Below are 16,561 nucleotides of genomic sequence, written 5' to 3' on the forward strand. Positions count from 1 at the left end.
GATTATTGTTCTTCATCTCACTAACTACCACTGTGGTGATTTTCATATTTATCTACTGTTTTATTATTTAATAATTGTCTGTCAAAGTCCTATACTGTATACCTTGTTATACAGCAATATTAATAAATTCATTAAAAAAAAAAAAAATTCTGCAAATTCCACCAAATTATTGTTCTACATCTCACTGACTACCAATGTGGTGATTTTCATGTTGTTCTACTGTTTTGAATAATTGATCTTCTGGTACTTCGTCCAGTTGGACAGCCGTGAAAAACTCTTTCCACACACTGGACACAGATGAGGCCTTTCTTGCACTTTCATTTCATCTGAAATGTAGGCAACATATTTCATTGTTAGAATTAGTTTAAAAAAATAATTTTAAGGAAGAAAAAAGAAAAAGAAAAAAAGAATCCTTATTTAATCACAAAAAGCAACAGAGGTCAAGTTCACAACTCATATGATCTCAGCTATGATTTTATAACTACAGCCACCACATCTGGAGAACTGAGGGTTTGTTACTTCAGTGTTTCTCAGCAGTTACCGGTAATTATGAAGAATCAAGAAAGAACACCAACCGCTTTGTTCCTCAGCATCTTTATGTTTATTGCTGCATGGTTTGGAAGATTCATGTCCGCAATCTCTATGTATTTAATACAGTTGTCACAACTATATTCCCAACATTTGCAGGTTCACTGTTGTTGTTGGAGTTTGTAGCTTCACCGCAGCTTGTGAAATGGTTTGTGGCAAAGTAGTCTCAGCCTCACACTTTTCTGGAAACACTTCAGGAGTTTCGAAGTCGCGATCTGATTGGTTGACTTCTACTGGATTTCCGGGAGACGAGTGTGTCGCGTTCTTCAACGGTCCGCGTGGAAACAAATGCCGTGACGCCAAAACCCCTCGTGGAAGAAGAAAGCCGTTGTGTTTACAACTGACAACTGTCGTCAGTCTGAAGGTCTGGCTTCGTTAGACTAGTGGCAAAGAGGCTGAAAGAATCTGGCAAAATCAAAACATGTTAGAAATACAGAGTATTTTTGCTAAATGAATAAATGTAAAACAATTGTAAACAGGAGGATTGATGTTCTGCAGGATTGATGTTCTGCAGGTGCTTCTCTAAACACATGCAATAAATTATATATAATCTCTTGTATAAATCTGGTTGATCAATATTGAAATTCGTATTTTACTTTGAATTGTTGCACTGAATCAGGTTGACACGCATGCATGGGCATGCAAAAGCCTTTGGTAACACCATAGACTGTAAAATATCATTAGTTCATAAAAGATTATGCCTCTTAGGTCTCGATTTCTTTAGTAAAAAAAATTAGCCTACATGCAGCATGTTTTTTTCTGAAATGTGGTGTCTGCCAGATGCTTTGAAATGTAGTGAAGAAAAATAGAAAATAACACGACACATTTCACTGCCTTATTGTTTAGGAAATGTAGAAAAAAGTACAAACTGCATCTTATTTAGTGAATCACAACTCTGCACGATTAAAAGTGCAACATAAATACCAGACTTGTACCAGACTGTAGTTCACAAAAATGACCACCAGGTGGAGCCAAACATCGACTTTTCAAGATCCTTCACAGAGTAACAAAATCACTATTTTCAGAATTTTTGCTTTTAAGTTAATTCTTAAAAATATATATATTTAACAGACAATTTATTGGGTGCCACTGTCAGCAACCCTACATAGTATCTGTTTAGAGAATGGCATTTTATTTGACACATAGCAATTGTAAGCGGTGGTCAAGTAGTTATTGAGGAAATCTCTCTCTCTCTCTCTCTCTCTCTCTCTCTCTCTCTCTCTCTCTCTCTCTCTCTCTCTCTCTCTCTCTCTCTCTCTCTCTCTCTCTCTCTCGACTCAGAGTCTCGAGCTCTTTCACGCGACAGAGCATCCAATGAATTCACCTGAAATCTTTCAGCGACTCTTATTGTTGATTCTGCTATTTTATTTAGATACACATAGGATATTACACTTCACTGATTGATCTCGTTGTGTTAGTGTGAGAAAGATCAGGAAGAACAGAAAGAACGGAGGAGTTTTACTACAATGAAGCGAATATTGATCCTGATGCTGCTCGCGCTCGGGCTGTCCTGCGTGCGCGCGCACAGAGGTAAGACAACATCCTACATCAATACATCTTTACTTAAAAATACGACATGATGTATTTTTGAGACAAAACACTTTAAACATAACAAAGCACTTGATGAAAAATTAATTTGTAGTAGGCTACCTGAGAGAGTTTTTTATGCGCTTCTTCTGAATGACCTTCATCCTTTCGATCAGAGTTTTGAAAATATAAGTTTCTGCTTACAGTCAGATCATGTTAAACTCTAGACCATTGCAACATTCTCATTAATTGTTTTTAATTAGGAGTTTTGATGGTTGTCTTGAGATTGAAAATTGAATCTCAGATTTGTAGACGGTTTTTGTGATGAAACTTTGATACAGTAGGCCTACAACATTTATCGCAGTGCACTGTATGTGAGTTTTGGGGATAAACTATAATTTCTGTCTTCCTCTGTCACAATAAGTGTCATATGACAAAATTTGATTTGAAAGTTTTGATTTGAGAGAGTAAAGTGGTCCAGTTTGCAAGTGTAAAAATATATTATCTAGCCTATATATAGTCTAATGTTTTTAATATGCAAAATAATGATGATAAACTATTGTTTTTGTAAGTTAACTTCAATTAATTCAATACTCTCTGGCAATTCTGCTGTAATATACAACAATAGTTTACAGTAAATCAGATTTTGAAAGGGTTTAAGAAGGGTTTGAGACAACATGATTGCCTTTGTGTAGGCCTATATGTTACTGACCTTCTCATAAAATAAATTGGTTTGTGTCGTCACACACACCAAACTGAAGATATAGTATTAAGCTTATAATAATGTATCAATGCTCAGCTTCTCTCTTTCTCCTGTTCCTGTCTTATAATGTTGTCCTGCCCTATCCTGTGATCCATGTTTTGTCTTTCTCTTTCCATTTTCAGTGTTTATCCATCCTGTGTTTCAACTTGTTTGTGTGTTTCATTATTCAGTTGACTAGCTAGAGACTCCTCCGGCTGTTTGTCCCTGTCACAGGAACACACAAGTCTCCCTTTCGCTCTTATACAGACACAGACAAACAAAAGTACTGGATGTCTACATTTATAGTGGTTAATTTGGCCTGGAATGATCTGAAACATCTGGAAGTCACAAAATATCAGATCAGTGTCAGCAAATGCCGTATAGATTGGTATTGGTAGTTAGACACCTTTGTGTTTGCAGCTACTGTGACACACTCTCACACACACACACACACACACACACACACACACACACACACACACACACACACACACACACACACACACACACACACACACACACACACACACACACACACACACACTCTCACTCACTCACTCTCACTCTCACTCTCTCTCTCTCTCTCTCTCTCTCTCTCACACACACGTTGGGCAGCTGCTGAATTCTCAGGTCAGTCTATTGCGTTATGTTTCCAAGCAACAAAGGACATGCATTATTAGGAAGAGAAAGGAACCTACAGACCCTGGGTTTTCAAATCAATGCCATCATGGACTTCTTTCATAGTTTATATATAAAATGAAGCTTAAACTCACGCTATTAGGTCTGGTGGGATATAAATACATTATATACTGCAAATATGTCTTTTCACTATATTTTTATTGTTTTAAATGGTTCTTTACTGGCAGAAACTATTGATTTTAAATAGGGTTGCACAATGATTTTTGTGATTTTTGTAATTTATCGGTAACGGCACACTTTCTTTTTCATTTAAATTGCCTTTATCATCACCAAATCACTTACAGTTACTCATTTATAATCCTACTAACTTTAGTAACACTGTTGATTTCTTTCAAATCTTTGATATACTTCATTGTAACATTTTGATATTTAAAACTATCAGTGAATCCCACATTTTAAAACTATGATTATGTTAGATATCGTTTCAATCAGAATGTCGCTACTGTTTGTTATTAGTTATATTATTTGTTATTATAATATTTACAAATAATGATCAATGCTGACATGTAGCATTGACTTTTAAATATTCACATGGATATTTAAAGCTCAAATGTGTAATTTCTGTGCCTCTAATGTCACCAAACAGAATAGAAAAAGCAATTACAAAATAGAAAGTATTTTAAATGGACTTTTCGTTGGAACTGGATCTTTGTAAGACAGCGGTGCTGAAGAGTCTTGAACTAACCAGGATGGTTGAACAGACCTTGTTAGGCTCTTGGGTTTGGATTTGCTGAAGCAGCGCTTTACATGCCTTTGATTAATGTGTCGAGGGTCTCAACCTGTGTGGGTTCTGACAGCTCTATGATTGATCGTTACTCGTGTATCATATTCAATCATTAGTGGAGTGAACGTGTCATTATCATCATTATCATCATCATCATCAGACAATAGAAGCTACATGTTCCTCCTCTCTCAAATGTGTGTGTGTGTGTGTGTGTGTTTGGCCGCTCATGGGAGGCTCACACCATATGTTCTTCTCTCATTTCTCCTTTAACTCTGTGTTGATGGATGCACAGCTCTCTACACACTCCTCATGCAGGAGGTGCAGTGTGTGTTTTAGAGTTTAGGAGCTCTTACATCAGGTCTATGTGAGTGTTACAGCAGTATTGCAGAGCATTCCTCATGTTCCTCTATAGGGGCTGCTGGGATTCCAAGAGTGGACAGGATGGAGAAAAAGAAGAGAGAAAGACATAATAAGTAAAATATTATTATGAAAACAGTACTATATTATATTACATTATATTGAACTCCCAAAATAAAGTAAAAACAAAAGGTTGCAGGTCTTGAAAGTACATATTTAAATGTAAGCCTAAATATCACAATTTCACAAATGTAATGGTCCTTTTTATTGAATTAAATATTAATATTAAATAAATAATTAAAGCACTTAAAGGGATTTAAGTGGAAAAAGCAAGTAAAACAGTTTTTTTTTCATTTATTTTTTACTATTTAGAAATAATGTTTTAATTTACTCTTAATCTCATGCCTAATATGCTGAAAATGTCTCCGTTTATGTTTCTTGTCACGTCACATTAGGTTACGATAATTATGTACTTTCAATCCAAAACAGCAAAATTGTACAAAAAAGTTGCATTAATTCAGCCATTTCGGGTCGGTAAAACAGTTGTCAAATATGAAATGTTTGGCTGCGCACTCTTTCACCGTTAAAATGGAAGTTTAAAACTCCGCCGCAATGGGATTCAAGCTCTGCTTCTGTTCTTAAACATTTTGACAATTACAAGTGCTGTCAGACATTGGCTGCATCCGAAAACTTAGGCAGTGACTTGTTGCTTCGCCTTTTAGGCAATGACAGGCAGTGTTTGCTCACGACAGACTTCTGAGGCAGCGTAACAGTTTAATGATCTATTCTACAGCAAAATAGAGCGAGCTTTGGTGAGAACTAAACACATATTTAATTAGTAATTTCTCGCTAGAAATAACATCAGAAGTGAAAATTAGTAAACATTTTGGTCAAAAATGTAACTGACCACCAACCGCAACTTTCAGACGCCATCTTTCTTTAACTGTCACCGAATGGAACGCACAGGATTGTGGGATATCAAAGGCAGTGAAGGATACATCAGATGAGGGTCTCTCAGGAGACAGGAACTGAAACTAACACTGGATTTGAACGTGCCTTGATGCCTTTCTACTTTGGAGTGCGTCCTCTGAAGGCAGCATTTTTACGTTTTTGGATGCCGCCATTAACGTGTGTGACGATACACTTAGCTCACAAGATGAGACTATATGATACGATATTGGGTTCACTAGAACGAGATGAGATGATATTTTAACACTATTTTTAAGAAATCTTCAATGACAAAATATACTACTGGAAAAATAGTCTTTTATTCAACTGAAACTGAGAGTCACAAAATGCAAAACCATGGAGGTGCATTTTGCAATGTTTTAACTGGTCATCTTGTAATAAATGTCACTTCAGTTCTACTTTCTGAGTATGAATTATTAGTAAAAGACAGAACAATATAATGCAATATGTTTTGCCACAGACTCAACTCCATCATGCTGATATATCACAAGCTTTTCATCTTGATGAGAAATATCGTCACGTTTTAATATCACAAGATCTCACCACAGCCATATTAATAAATGCTGGTTTTGTCATCCTAACAACATACAGAGCAGATTGTAATAGAATATCAAATATCAATTTTGAACAAATCTGATTATTGGAGAGGTTGTGTCCCCCTCGGTTGGTTATAATTATAGGCCTGATGTTCTGAATGCTATTGAAATAATTGAAAACTTTTGTTCCATTGTAGATTCTCCATGAGACTAACAAAGTCACTCAATCTGTTGTCAGTGTGTGTGTGTGTGTGTGTGTGTGTGTGTGTGTGTGTGTGTGTGTGTGTGTGTGTGTTTGTCCGCTGAATTCTATCGGGTCTCATCTCCGATCCTCTCATCTCCAGTAATCTTTGTAGAATTAAGTTCATTTTAATCCATTAGTGCAGCCTAATGGAACCATCTGAGAGTTTAGAGTCACTTAATCAGACGCCTTTACTATATGTGATCAGAGAGACAGGGATTTTGGATTGCACTGGCCCTGAAATCTCAAGCAAGTTGGCATGATCCTGAAAAATAAGACAAATTATAAAAAAATACTTTCAGAGCAGACCTGGATGTCATCTCACATCTTTTCTACTCGTCCTCTGTCTTATCGCTGCCGGTATCTAGCAAACAAGAACCTACTTCTTTCTTATTTTTTGTACATATAACACAAACACAATTACACACACATTTATATGCTGAATATATGCACATGGAACCGTCACATATCCTCAAAGAACACAACACTCATTTTCATAATTCACTAAAAATTATTATATTCTATTTGTATATTTCCTGTAACTTTGTTCTGTCATTCTTTCCATGATCTGAACTAATTTTTCTCCAAAAGTGATGAGATGAAAGGAATCATTTTGGCTCCTTAGACCCTGTTTACACCAGGTATTAAAGGAGAACTCCGGCGCAAAATGAACCTTTGGTCTAATAAAACATTGGTACCTAGTCAACCGTTCTCTGAGATTTGTTTTCATGATAATCGAATGTAAAGAGTTTTATCTCTAAAAACTGTTTAGTGTATAACGCTAGTAATGGGGGCATTTAATAAGTAAAAAGAAATCGCTTGTTAATACCACTAACAAGGCTCAAAATAGCCCCACACTAACACAGTAACATAATGAGGGTCCCTACATGCAAAACGAAGCATTGAGAACTTTGTAAGTGTACAGACCGTTTAATAAGAAGATATTTTATAAAGACAGTCCACTTCGTGTATACAGACAGGAGCCATCTTTGGAAAACAGTCTCGACTAGTCAAACCACGAACGCCATTCATACAGTTCAGCTCACTTAGCACGTCGTTCGTGGTTTGACTAGTTGACCCATTACTAGTGTTATACGCTAAACAGTTTTTAGAGATAAAACTCTTTACATTAGATTATCATGAAAACAGATCTCAGAGAACGGTTGACTAGGTACAAATGTTTTATTAGACCAAAGGTTCATTTTGCGCCGGAGTTCTCCTTTAAGATGCGTTTTGGTCGATCACAAGTAGACGAGGGAGACACATTCCCGTTTACACCTGGTGTTTTATCCGTCTCTTTTGTCCACTTTCAACCACTTCTGTCCTGATTTCTTCGAGGGGAGGGTCTTTTTTTTTTTCAGATCTTTCGATCTAATGGACAAAACAAGCTTGCCGTTTACATTTACAGTGTGTGAAATCAGGAATGGTGAGAGAACATTGTGTTTGGTATGTTTTTCATCTTCAAACCAAACTTGGGTCTTCAGTCGACAAAGTTTAAATCTCGTCTGGCTAGCGCACGTCCCATAATGTTTAAGCATTAGGTCAGTAGCTGGACTTTTGTGGTCGAATGTGTTCGGACTGTTTACACTACGAAAGCAATCTGGTCTAATGGGTTTTTGATGACCTCTGGAAGTGCTGGAAAGGGGGCAAGCTGAAAACGTTTTAGTCCCCGTTTACTCCTGTATTTAGTGTCGTTCACTTGTGATCCGATCAACCAAAATGCATCTTAACACCAGGTGTAAACAGGGCCAAGCCTGTAAAGGAGCCATTCTGGCTCTGCTCCCACATCACCTGTGTGTTACAGGCTCAAGCTGCAGGGGAGCAGTCGCACTCCTTCAATGCCAACTGCTCTGCTGCTCGGGAAAATGGTGATTATCATGTGCGCTGCGGTTGGGATTGAAGCCACGAGCCTCGTTAACTAGTACTAATGCTAGCAGGTCTCAAGCTGAGGAAACCTTCAGCCAGAAATATGCAGTTAATGCCATATCTCATAAAGCAAACCCTTATGTTGCAAAAAAAAAGACACCGAAGCAACTTTCCACAGTGAACAAATGGCTATATTATCTATACCAGAGTCTGTACTATTATTATTATTTTTTAGGACTGGGTGTCAATACAGATTTCCTAGTTAAATTCTAGAATTCTTTCTGTAGTAAGTGCAGGCTTTCTTGTTAATGTTTCCTGTTTCATGTTAAAAGTTAACAACAGGGCCCAAAATATTCAGTTCAATTGCTAATTATTTTTTCAAATTCTGTTCTTTTGAACTTTCTATTCATCAAAGAATCCTGAAAAAAGTACCACGGTTTATAGAAAATATGAAGCAGCACAACTGTTTTCAACATTGATAATGATAAAATATTTCTCGAGCAGCAAATCAGCATATTAGACTGATTTCTGAAGGATCATGTGACACTGAAGACTGGAGTAATGATGCTGAAAATTCAGCTTTGATTCACAGGAATAAAATAAACAACAGTCATTTTAAATTGTAAAAAATATTTCACAATATTACTGTTTTTGCTGTGTTTTGGATCAAATATTTGAAGCCTTGGTGAGCAGAAGAGACTTATTTAAAAAAAACAGTAAAAAATCTTACCATCTAAAACTGTTGGCGTACATTCATTAGAAACACTGATTCATGCGAGAACACTGGCGTATAAGATCGATAGGATTTTACGAATCGATATTGAGATTGTTGAAATAACCATTGAGATTAATTGGAAAAATAATATATATTTTTTTACCTTGTCTTGTAGATTTTGTTATACAGTAAAACTAAATTACTGCTAGAAATACCCAAATAAAATGGCATTTGTGACAAGAGACTAAAAATGAGAGAAAGTGAGAGTATGCATTTGGATGGGAGATTGGACACTCGGGATGTAGGAAAACCCATAACAGCTGCCAGCGGATTAAAACAGCTTTAAGATAGATTAACACTTTATTTCCTCTGTTGTGTGTGTGAGAAAGAGAGAAAAGCAGACTGAGAATCTATTACTGTGTGTTGATTTAGTGCATTTATAGTGGCAACGTTATTAGTCTTGCAGGATATATGAGGTGAAATGCTGTCAACAGTCAATGAAAGTCCTGCTTATTTTCCATGTCTTTCAAAAAGAAGTCGATTTTTAGTGATTTGGCCATGGTTTCTCCCAAGGTTTTTTCTCCATTATGTCACCTGATGGAGTTTTGGTTCCTTGTCAATGTTGCCGTTGCCTCTTGACTTGCTTAGTTGGGGACATTTAATTGAACAATACTACTGATCTGCCTGCATTGACACCATTATATGAGAACTGAACTGAGCTGGACGATGACATTACTTTTTCTCCAGAGCAGCTGTATAGATAAATGAACTAAATTAATAACTTTTCACAACAGAAATGAACCATCACTGAACAAGCTGGACTTTGACGCTATTTTCTTCTAGATCTGCTGTACAGCAGAAAACAAACGTTGTTGCATTATTTTCCTGTTATTACCGTGAAGCTGCTTTGAAACGATCTGTATTGTAAAAAGCGCAATATAAATAAAGGTGACTTGACTTGACTCCATTCAATCACACACTCCCCATTTGCCTCATCTTTCTTTCTGTCATTCTTTACCTCTCTCTCCTGTGCTTCCCTCAGCTTTAGTTGGTCTCTCTGGGACATAAAACAAGTAAATGATATGGCCCTGACCTTCAGAGAGCATGCTTTATTTCTTAAGATGAAAAATTGTGGATGGAGAAGAAGGTGAGAGAATATCAGGTGCACATGTGGGTTGACCTTTTCCAAGAGTAATTCACAAAAGACCGTACATTAATTACGAATGATTGTATATTTTCATTTGCCCTGTTTCTGTCACTATTGCATTCAGTCAGCGCCTCTGAATAGAAATCAAACAACATAGCTTGTATGTGGTCTTAAAGATCAAAATGTGTTAAAATATGTTTTTATATCTCATATTGCATTGTACATTTTTTAAATGAACCCACAAAATTCATTGTACAACATAAAAAATGAATGGCATGCGGTAAGCCGTCGGCTCATTTTTAAATGTATGGTTGTAAAATACACTGATTTAATATTAAACTTCAGACTTCAATATGGGTTCTGCCTCAATTATAGTGTTTCTTTATCTCATATGCAAGTATCTTGAACATGAAATTTCTACAAAAAGAACGGCTACATGCGAAAGGAACAATCCATAAAGTTTTAACCCCTTCTTAGACAGGATGATGTCATATCGGCTGGAGAAGAAGCAAGCCTGCACTGTTAACATTGTTGTGTGATGCTTACAGCAACCGGTGTGAAGTCCCGTTCACAACAAGAACGATAACTATAAAGATAACTATATCTAACTAGCGATAACGCTCTGTTTATTCTAAGCACACTGCAGTTTTGGCTTCTGCCACTTTAAATGCTCCAGCTCTTAAAAGCAGGATGGATTCTGATTGGCTGTCGGTGTTTTTATCGTTCATCAGCTGGGAAAAAAAATGCTCTGAAAGAGCAATACAATTGCATGCAATTGAGTTCATTCATGTCAATATGAATTGATTGAACAGTATTCTTAGAAAGGCCTTTGTGAAAAGTACCAGGTTTAGATGTGCAGAGGTTTCTATTTCAAAACAGATTCATTGTGGTTTATTTTTCGACGTAAATCAAAGCTCATTTCTTTCTTTCTCTCTCTTTCTTCTCTTAGTGAATAAGCACAAGCCGTGGATCGAAACATCATACCATGGCATCATCACAGAAAACACAGATGTGGTTCTGTTGGATCCTCCTTTAGTGGCTCTAGACAAAGATGCACCAGTTCCATACGCAGGTAAGAAAGCAAGAAATGAGAGCTTTATAGGCTACTGGGTTTGTAGTACAGCGCTGCACACACATCTTTCCTTAGGCCGTCTCAGTTGATGAGTGTGTGTGTGTGTGTGTGTGTTTTATCTGTTCTTTCTGGCTATTAGATGCGTTATGCGTTTCCAGATCCCTGCTGGTTGCCAGTGTATCAGATACTCCTACTAAACTGTACTTCTCTGATACACTTAAAATGAGTCACTGCCTGAGGACACACACAATTGTTGGGTTTCCATATGTTATGGGGACTTTCCATAGACATAATGATTTTTAAGCTGGTATTACTATCTTTGTGGGGACATTTTGTCTATCTCTATCTATCTATCTATCTATCTATCTATCTATCTATCTATCTATCTATCTATCTATCTATCTATCTATCTATCTATCTATCTATCTATCTATCTATCTATCTATCTATCTATCTATCTATCTATCTATCTATCTATCTATCTAAATAAGATTCAGGTGGAATTAATTTTAAAATAATAATTAGCATAGCTCAAACCGGGAATCTTTCTTTTTACCTCCAGCTCTTATTCTTTCGTTTTTTCCCTTCGCTGATTATTTAATGCCACTGGCGGATTTCATTTTCTCTCCATAAAATACTATCAAATTTAACAGTCTCTTCACTTTCTTATTCCTCCTAAATAAATGAGTTCTTTGGGGAGTGTTAGTGGAGGTTTTACTGGCAGAATTCTGTTCAGACATCTGCTGGTGAAAGAGACCGGACCCCTTAGAAAGACAGCGAGATCCCTGGTACCCAACACACACACACACACACACACACACACACACACACACACAAACACACACACACACACACACACGCACGCACGCACGCACGCACACACACACACACACACACACACACACAAACGCGCACACACACACACACACACACACACACGTTGAGTTTCCATGTTTTATGGCGACTTAATAGACGTAATGATTTTTATACTGTACAAACTGTACACACATGCACACATTTCTTGAATTTCTTGCAATATACATATATGCACTCTTTCCCTTGCACTCTTTCCCATCAAAATAATCCATGACCTTTTATATGTACAAATAATCTATACATTAAATATCACTCTTGGTGCTTTTCAATATTTTAGAAAAAGAATAGGTGTAAAATATCACCCAACACTGTGTGCATACAATTTAGTAGACATATGACCCCCACAGCCTGACTGAAATGTTAAAAGATACATGCACTATTGATTTTAATGACGCAAAGATCAATTTTGTCTCTAAGAACATCCCACCCAGACACTGCTTCACTGTGGTTCTGTGTAAGCATCATGACAATCTTTGCATGGCTAAAAAATGATCTTGCATTAGGTTTTCAGAACATTGCTAGACTCCAAAATAATAATAATAATAATAATAAAACACATATACATATTTCTCCAATGAAGTGACATCTATGCATCTGTGCCCTTACAGAAAAAACACATGAATTTCACATGTTATCACATGTTTTCCACATGTGCCCACATGTGACCACATGTGACCACATATGCCCACATGTGACCACATATGAACAACATGTCATCACATGTGAACAATGTTTCACCACATGTGAACAACATGTCACCACATGCAGTAATGTTCGACCACATGTGAACAACATGTCACCACATGCAGTAATGTTCGACCACATGTGAACAACATGTCACCACATGTGAACTTAATGGAACACGTGGCACATGTGGAAAACATGTTATAGGTAATAATGTGGAGCTCATGTGAAATATATTTGCACGTTGTAATAGGTTTTAACATGTGAATTATGTTACCACGTCACAAATACTGTACATTTTTAGCTTCAATAGCCTTTTTCACACAAAATGCATAGAACATAAAGCTTATAATGCATGTGTATATACTAACACTTATATACACGTATAGTTTTTAATGAGTTTTTGCAATACTTTTATTTCAACACTGTTTACCATTTCTAAAGCTATATTGTAAATATATTTTACATAATCAACAGTATATTATATTTGATATAATCAATAGGCTACTGCAAGCACGTTTTCAAATAAAATAAAGTGGATATTAAACTTTTCATTTTAAGTGCTGCATGATTTTGACGTGGTTTAATCAATGCCGTGCGCGTGAACTTTCGAGTATTTCAAACACTGGAGCGGCCGGCGCGCAGAGTTGCCATGGAAACGGCGCGGGACCACTGCTACTGGTAAGCAACAAAACTCCCTCTCTCGATGTTGTTTAAACTTTTCACGGCTTTTTCCAGGTGAGATTAGTCTCTAAAATCACACGAATAATACTCACAACTGTTTTTGACATTTCTCTTACTTGTAATTGACACGATTCTGTTAAAAATTTACATGGTGTAGTGTCTTCGGAAAAAGTCCGTTAGGATCTCAACCGTTTTCTGAAGAGGTAGCAGCTAGCTAGGCTAACGTAATGTTAACTCGGTTGAACTTTTATTTATTAAAGTTTGGGCTTTTAATCACCTCTTATGTGTAGATGAGAGGTTTTGTAAAGGTTTTACTTGGAAGTGAGCTAATTTATTTAACACAAACGTAAACATAACGTATCGGTGATGTTACTTTCAGGAGCAAGAAAATTGGCTGAAACTAACGTTAGCTCAATGGTAACGTTAAACACATTTTGATTAAAAAATGTTCTGTGATTTCAGTAGTAACAAAATAACCCATAACAGAGAGAAAGCTCCACGACTTCAACATTTCTGGAGAAAGCTGCTGCCGGAGAAGTAACGTTAGGACACAGGTGAGCCGAGGAAGCTCATTAAATAACCTCATTTTATTTCTCAATTTGTTTTTTTAAATTGTTTATTTTAAGAAGGTTTTGACATCCAAACGAAGTTACACCGTATGAGCAAAATTAAATGAATAAGTAAACCCAAAAACAAATTCTGTTATCCTAGTTAAGAAATTATATTCTGTATATTCTTTAAATTCTTTCTCTTTTCTGCATTTCACCTCTGCTGTAGCTTCTTTCCTTTCAATAAACCTGGCATTGCATTGTTGGCTCAGTGACAAATGGCTTGTTGTGTTCTTAGATCCTTCAGTGCTGATGCCCTTCAACGGAGCGGAGTGGAGCTGATCTTCATCTCTAAAGCACTATTGATGAACCATATGATTAGTAAGTAAAACGCCAAACATACACTAATGTCAAACATACACTAATTGTCTTGGTACAAATGTTTATGTCTCTTTCTCTTATGTTCACCAAAAAACATTAAAAACAATAATATTGTGAAATAATATAAATAAATAAAAACTGTTTTCTATGTGAATATATTGTAAAATGCAATTACTTCCTATGATCAAAGCTGAATTTTCAGCATCACAGCTTCACATCATCCTTCATAAATTATTCTAATATGACGATTTGATGCTCAAAAAAACATTTATGATTATTATCAGTGTTGAAAACAGTTGTGCTGCTTCATATTTTTGTGTTTTTCAGGATTATTTGATGAATAGAAAGGTTAAAATAACAGCATTTATTTGAAACAGAAATCCTTACTCTCTCTTTTGATCAATTTAATGCATCCTTGCTGAGTAAAAATATGAATTTCTTCTTTTTTTTCTGTTCATTTTTAAATCTATCATTGACCCCAAATGTTTGAACATTAGTGTAAACTACCCTTCATATGTTTGTGGTCTATTTAACAATGAATCCTGGAGGGGAAAAAATGGTTTAAACTGTTACAATGGTTTACACAAACACATTAATCAGCACAACTGTTTTCAACATTGATAATAATCAGAAATGTTTTGGATGTTTACATGGTAAGAATGTATAGAATTCAAATATAAAAAACACTGACTCGTTAGGTCATGTTTACTCATTAAAGTCAGATGATTTCCTATTAATTCAATAGAATATGGTGACTTCAATTTACATGACGTCATGAGCAATCAAGTCATTTATATAGATCAGTGAGTAGTGCCCAGCATATCCAAGTCCACTAAAGGAGATTTCTCGCATTTTACCCCTAAACTCTGGAATATGAAGGTAAAAGAGTATCAAGACTCGAGCATGAACAATAAATACTTGTATGCTAAAATTTACACTCACAGCTCCAAAGTGAAAACCTCACCTAATATGCAATAACGTTGAAAAGATCACGGTTTCTGTCCTGACGAAAATGTTCTATTTTTTATTTTATTTTTTGCTTTGCAGAACAAGTCTGTGACTGACTTAATGAACCCAGTTGCTTTGGATCATGCTCAAAGATGTAAGGGCTACAAAAAGTTAACCAGAACTCTTATGGACTCCATCTTCTCTTTCGAAGAGATGGCAGCATGAACGGAAAAAAAGGGGTTGTTGGTGAAAAAAGAGCCTTGACCTACAAAAGGTGCAGCTAATAATTGGTAAGCATGTCTGAATATCTTTTATCAATAGTTATTATATATGACAAGCGCTGAGCGCGTCCGTCAGCGCCAGCCATAGCGCGGAAAGCACAGTTTGAATCTGACAGTTATGTCACTTCATGTCAAACTTGTTTTCAAATTTTAATGTAATCAATCTCATTTCTTACAGACCATGTCAAAAAGAGGCACCCAGGCATCGGAGGCACTGAGATCAAGGTCTGCATGGCACAAAAGTTAAAAGATCTGAGGAGACGAGCAGAAAGGTAATATTCAGACGATCCAACATCCAAGTGTGATCCCCATGTGGTCTGTTCACATTTGCGAAACCGACATGCGCGAGGACTGATGACTCAGTTTATTCCTCAGTCTACATTGTGATCTAATCACAAACTGTCAATAGTTTTTTTTATAAATGAGACGCACCACTCGTCTTATACAGTTGTTTAAGCAAGATGTATTTCCATAGCATATTTACGTAAAACGTTTAATGACATAATAACATTACAAATGAATAATAATTAATTATTAAGCCCCATAAAAATGCTTTTCAGAAACCTACGGGGTGACGTCACGGACACTACGTCCATATTTTTTTTTACAGTCTATGGTTTGCACTGCCCTAATCTTTGATCTTTTTCTATCCCAAAACAGGATGCCTGCTGCAGGAGACACAAAGGACTGAGACAACACACTTTCACAAACGCACACCACACACACACACATGCGCGTATACCTGCGTTTTTTGCGGCTTTTTATGTATAATTTTAATTTGGTTTTGCTTTGTTTGTTTTAAACATTCAATTTGTATTGCATATTTTGAAATGAAATAAAAAGTGAAAAAAATTTTTTTTTGAATTATTTGTTTTAATGTTGGGAAACATTAGGCTATAGAGCCTACACAAGAACATGGTAGGCCTACCGTTTTCTGTGGTATATTGCTTAATGATTTTTACATGGATTTCACATG

At 36.2% G+C, this 16,561-nt stretch overlaps 2 protein-coding genes across 2 annotated transcripts in view; one reads left to right on the forward strand and one right to left on the reverse strand.

The window, feature by feature from the left end:
• The window catches only part of LOC130091087 (NACHT, LRR and PYD domains-containing protein 12-like), a 287,371-nt gene that overhangs the window by 209,112 nt on the left and 61,698 nt on the right, over positions 1-16,561 (reverse strand). The gene's annotated exons all lie outside the window — the stretch shown is intronic.
• The window catches only part of clstn2b (calsyntenin 2b), a 77,640-nt gene continuing 62,947 nt past the window's right edge, over positions 1,869-16,561 (forward strand). The window contains exons 1-2 of the mRNA XM_056258783.1: positions 1,869-2,118; positions 11,061-11,183. Coding sequence (XP_056114758.1) covers positions 2,055-2,118; positions 11,061-11,183 — 187 coding nt within the window. The 5' untranslated portion in view covers positions 1,869-2,054. The remainder of the gene's footprint in view (positions 2,119-11,060; positions 11,184-16,561) is intronic.

This window comes from Rhinichthys klamathensis, unplaced genomic scaffold (assembly GCF_029890125.1).
Source record: "Rhinichthys klamathensis goyatoka isolate OS25496 unplaced genomic scaffold, OSU_Roscu_1.1 h1tg000159l_1, whole genome shotgun sequence".
Classification (NCBI taxonomy): domain Eukaryota; kingdom Metazoa; phylum Chordata; class Actinopteri; order Cypriniformes; family Leuciscidae; genus Rhinichthys; species Rhinichthys klamathensis.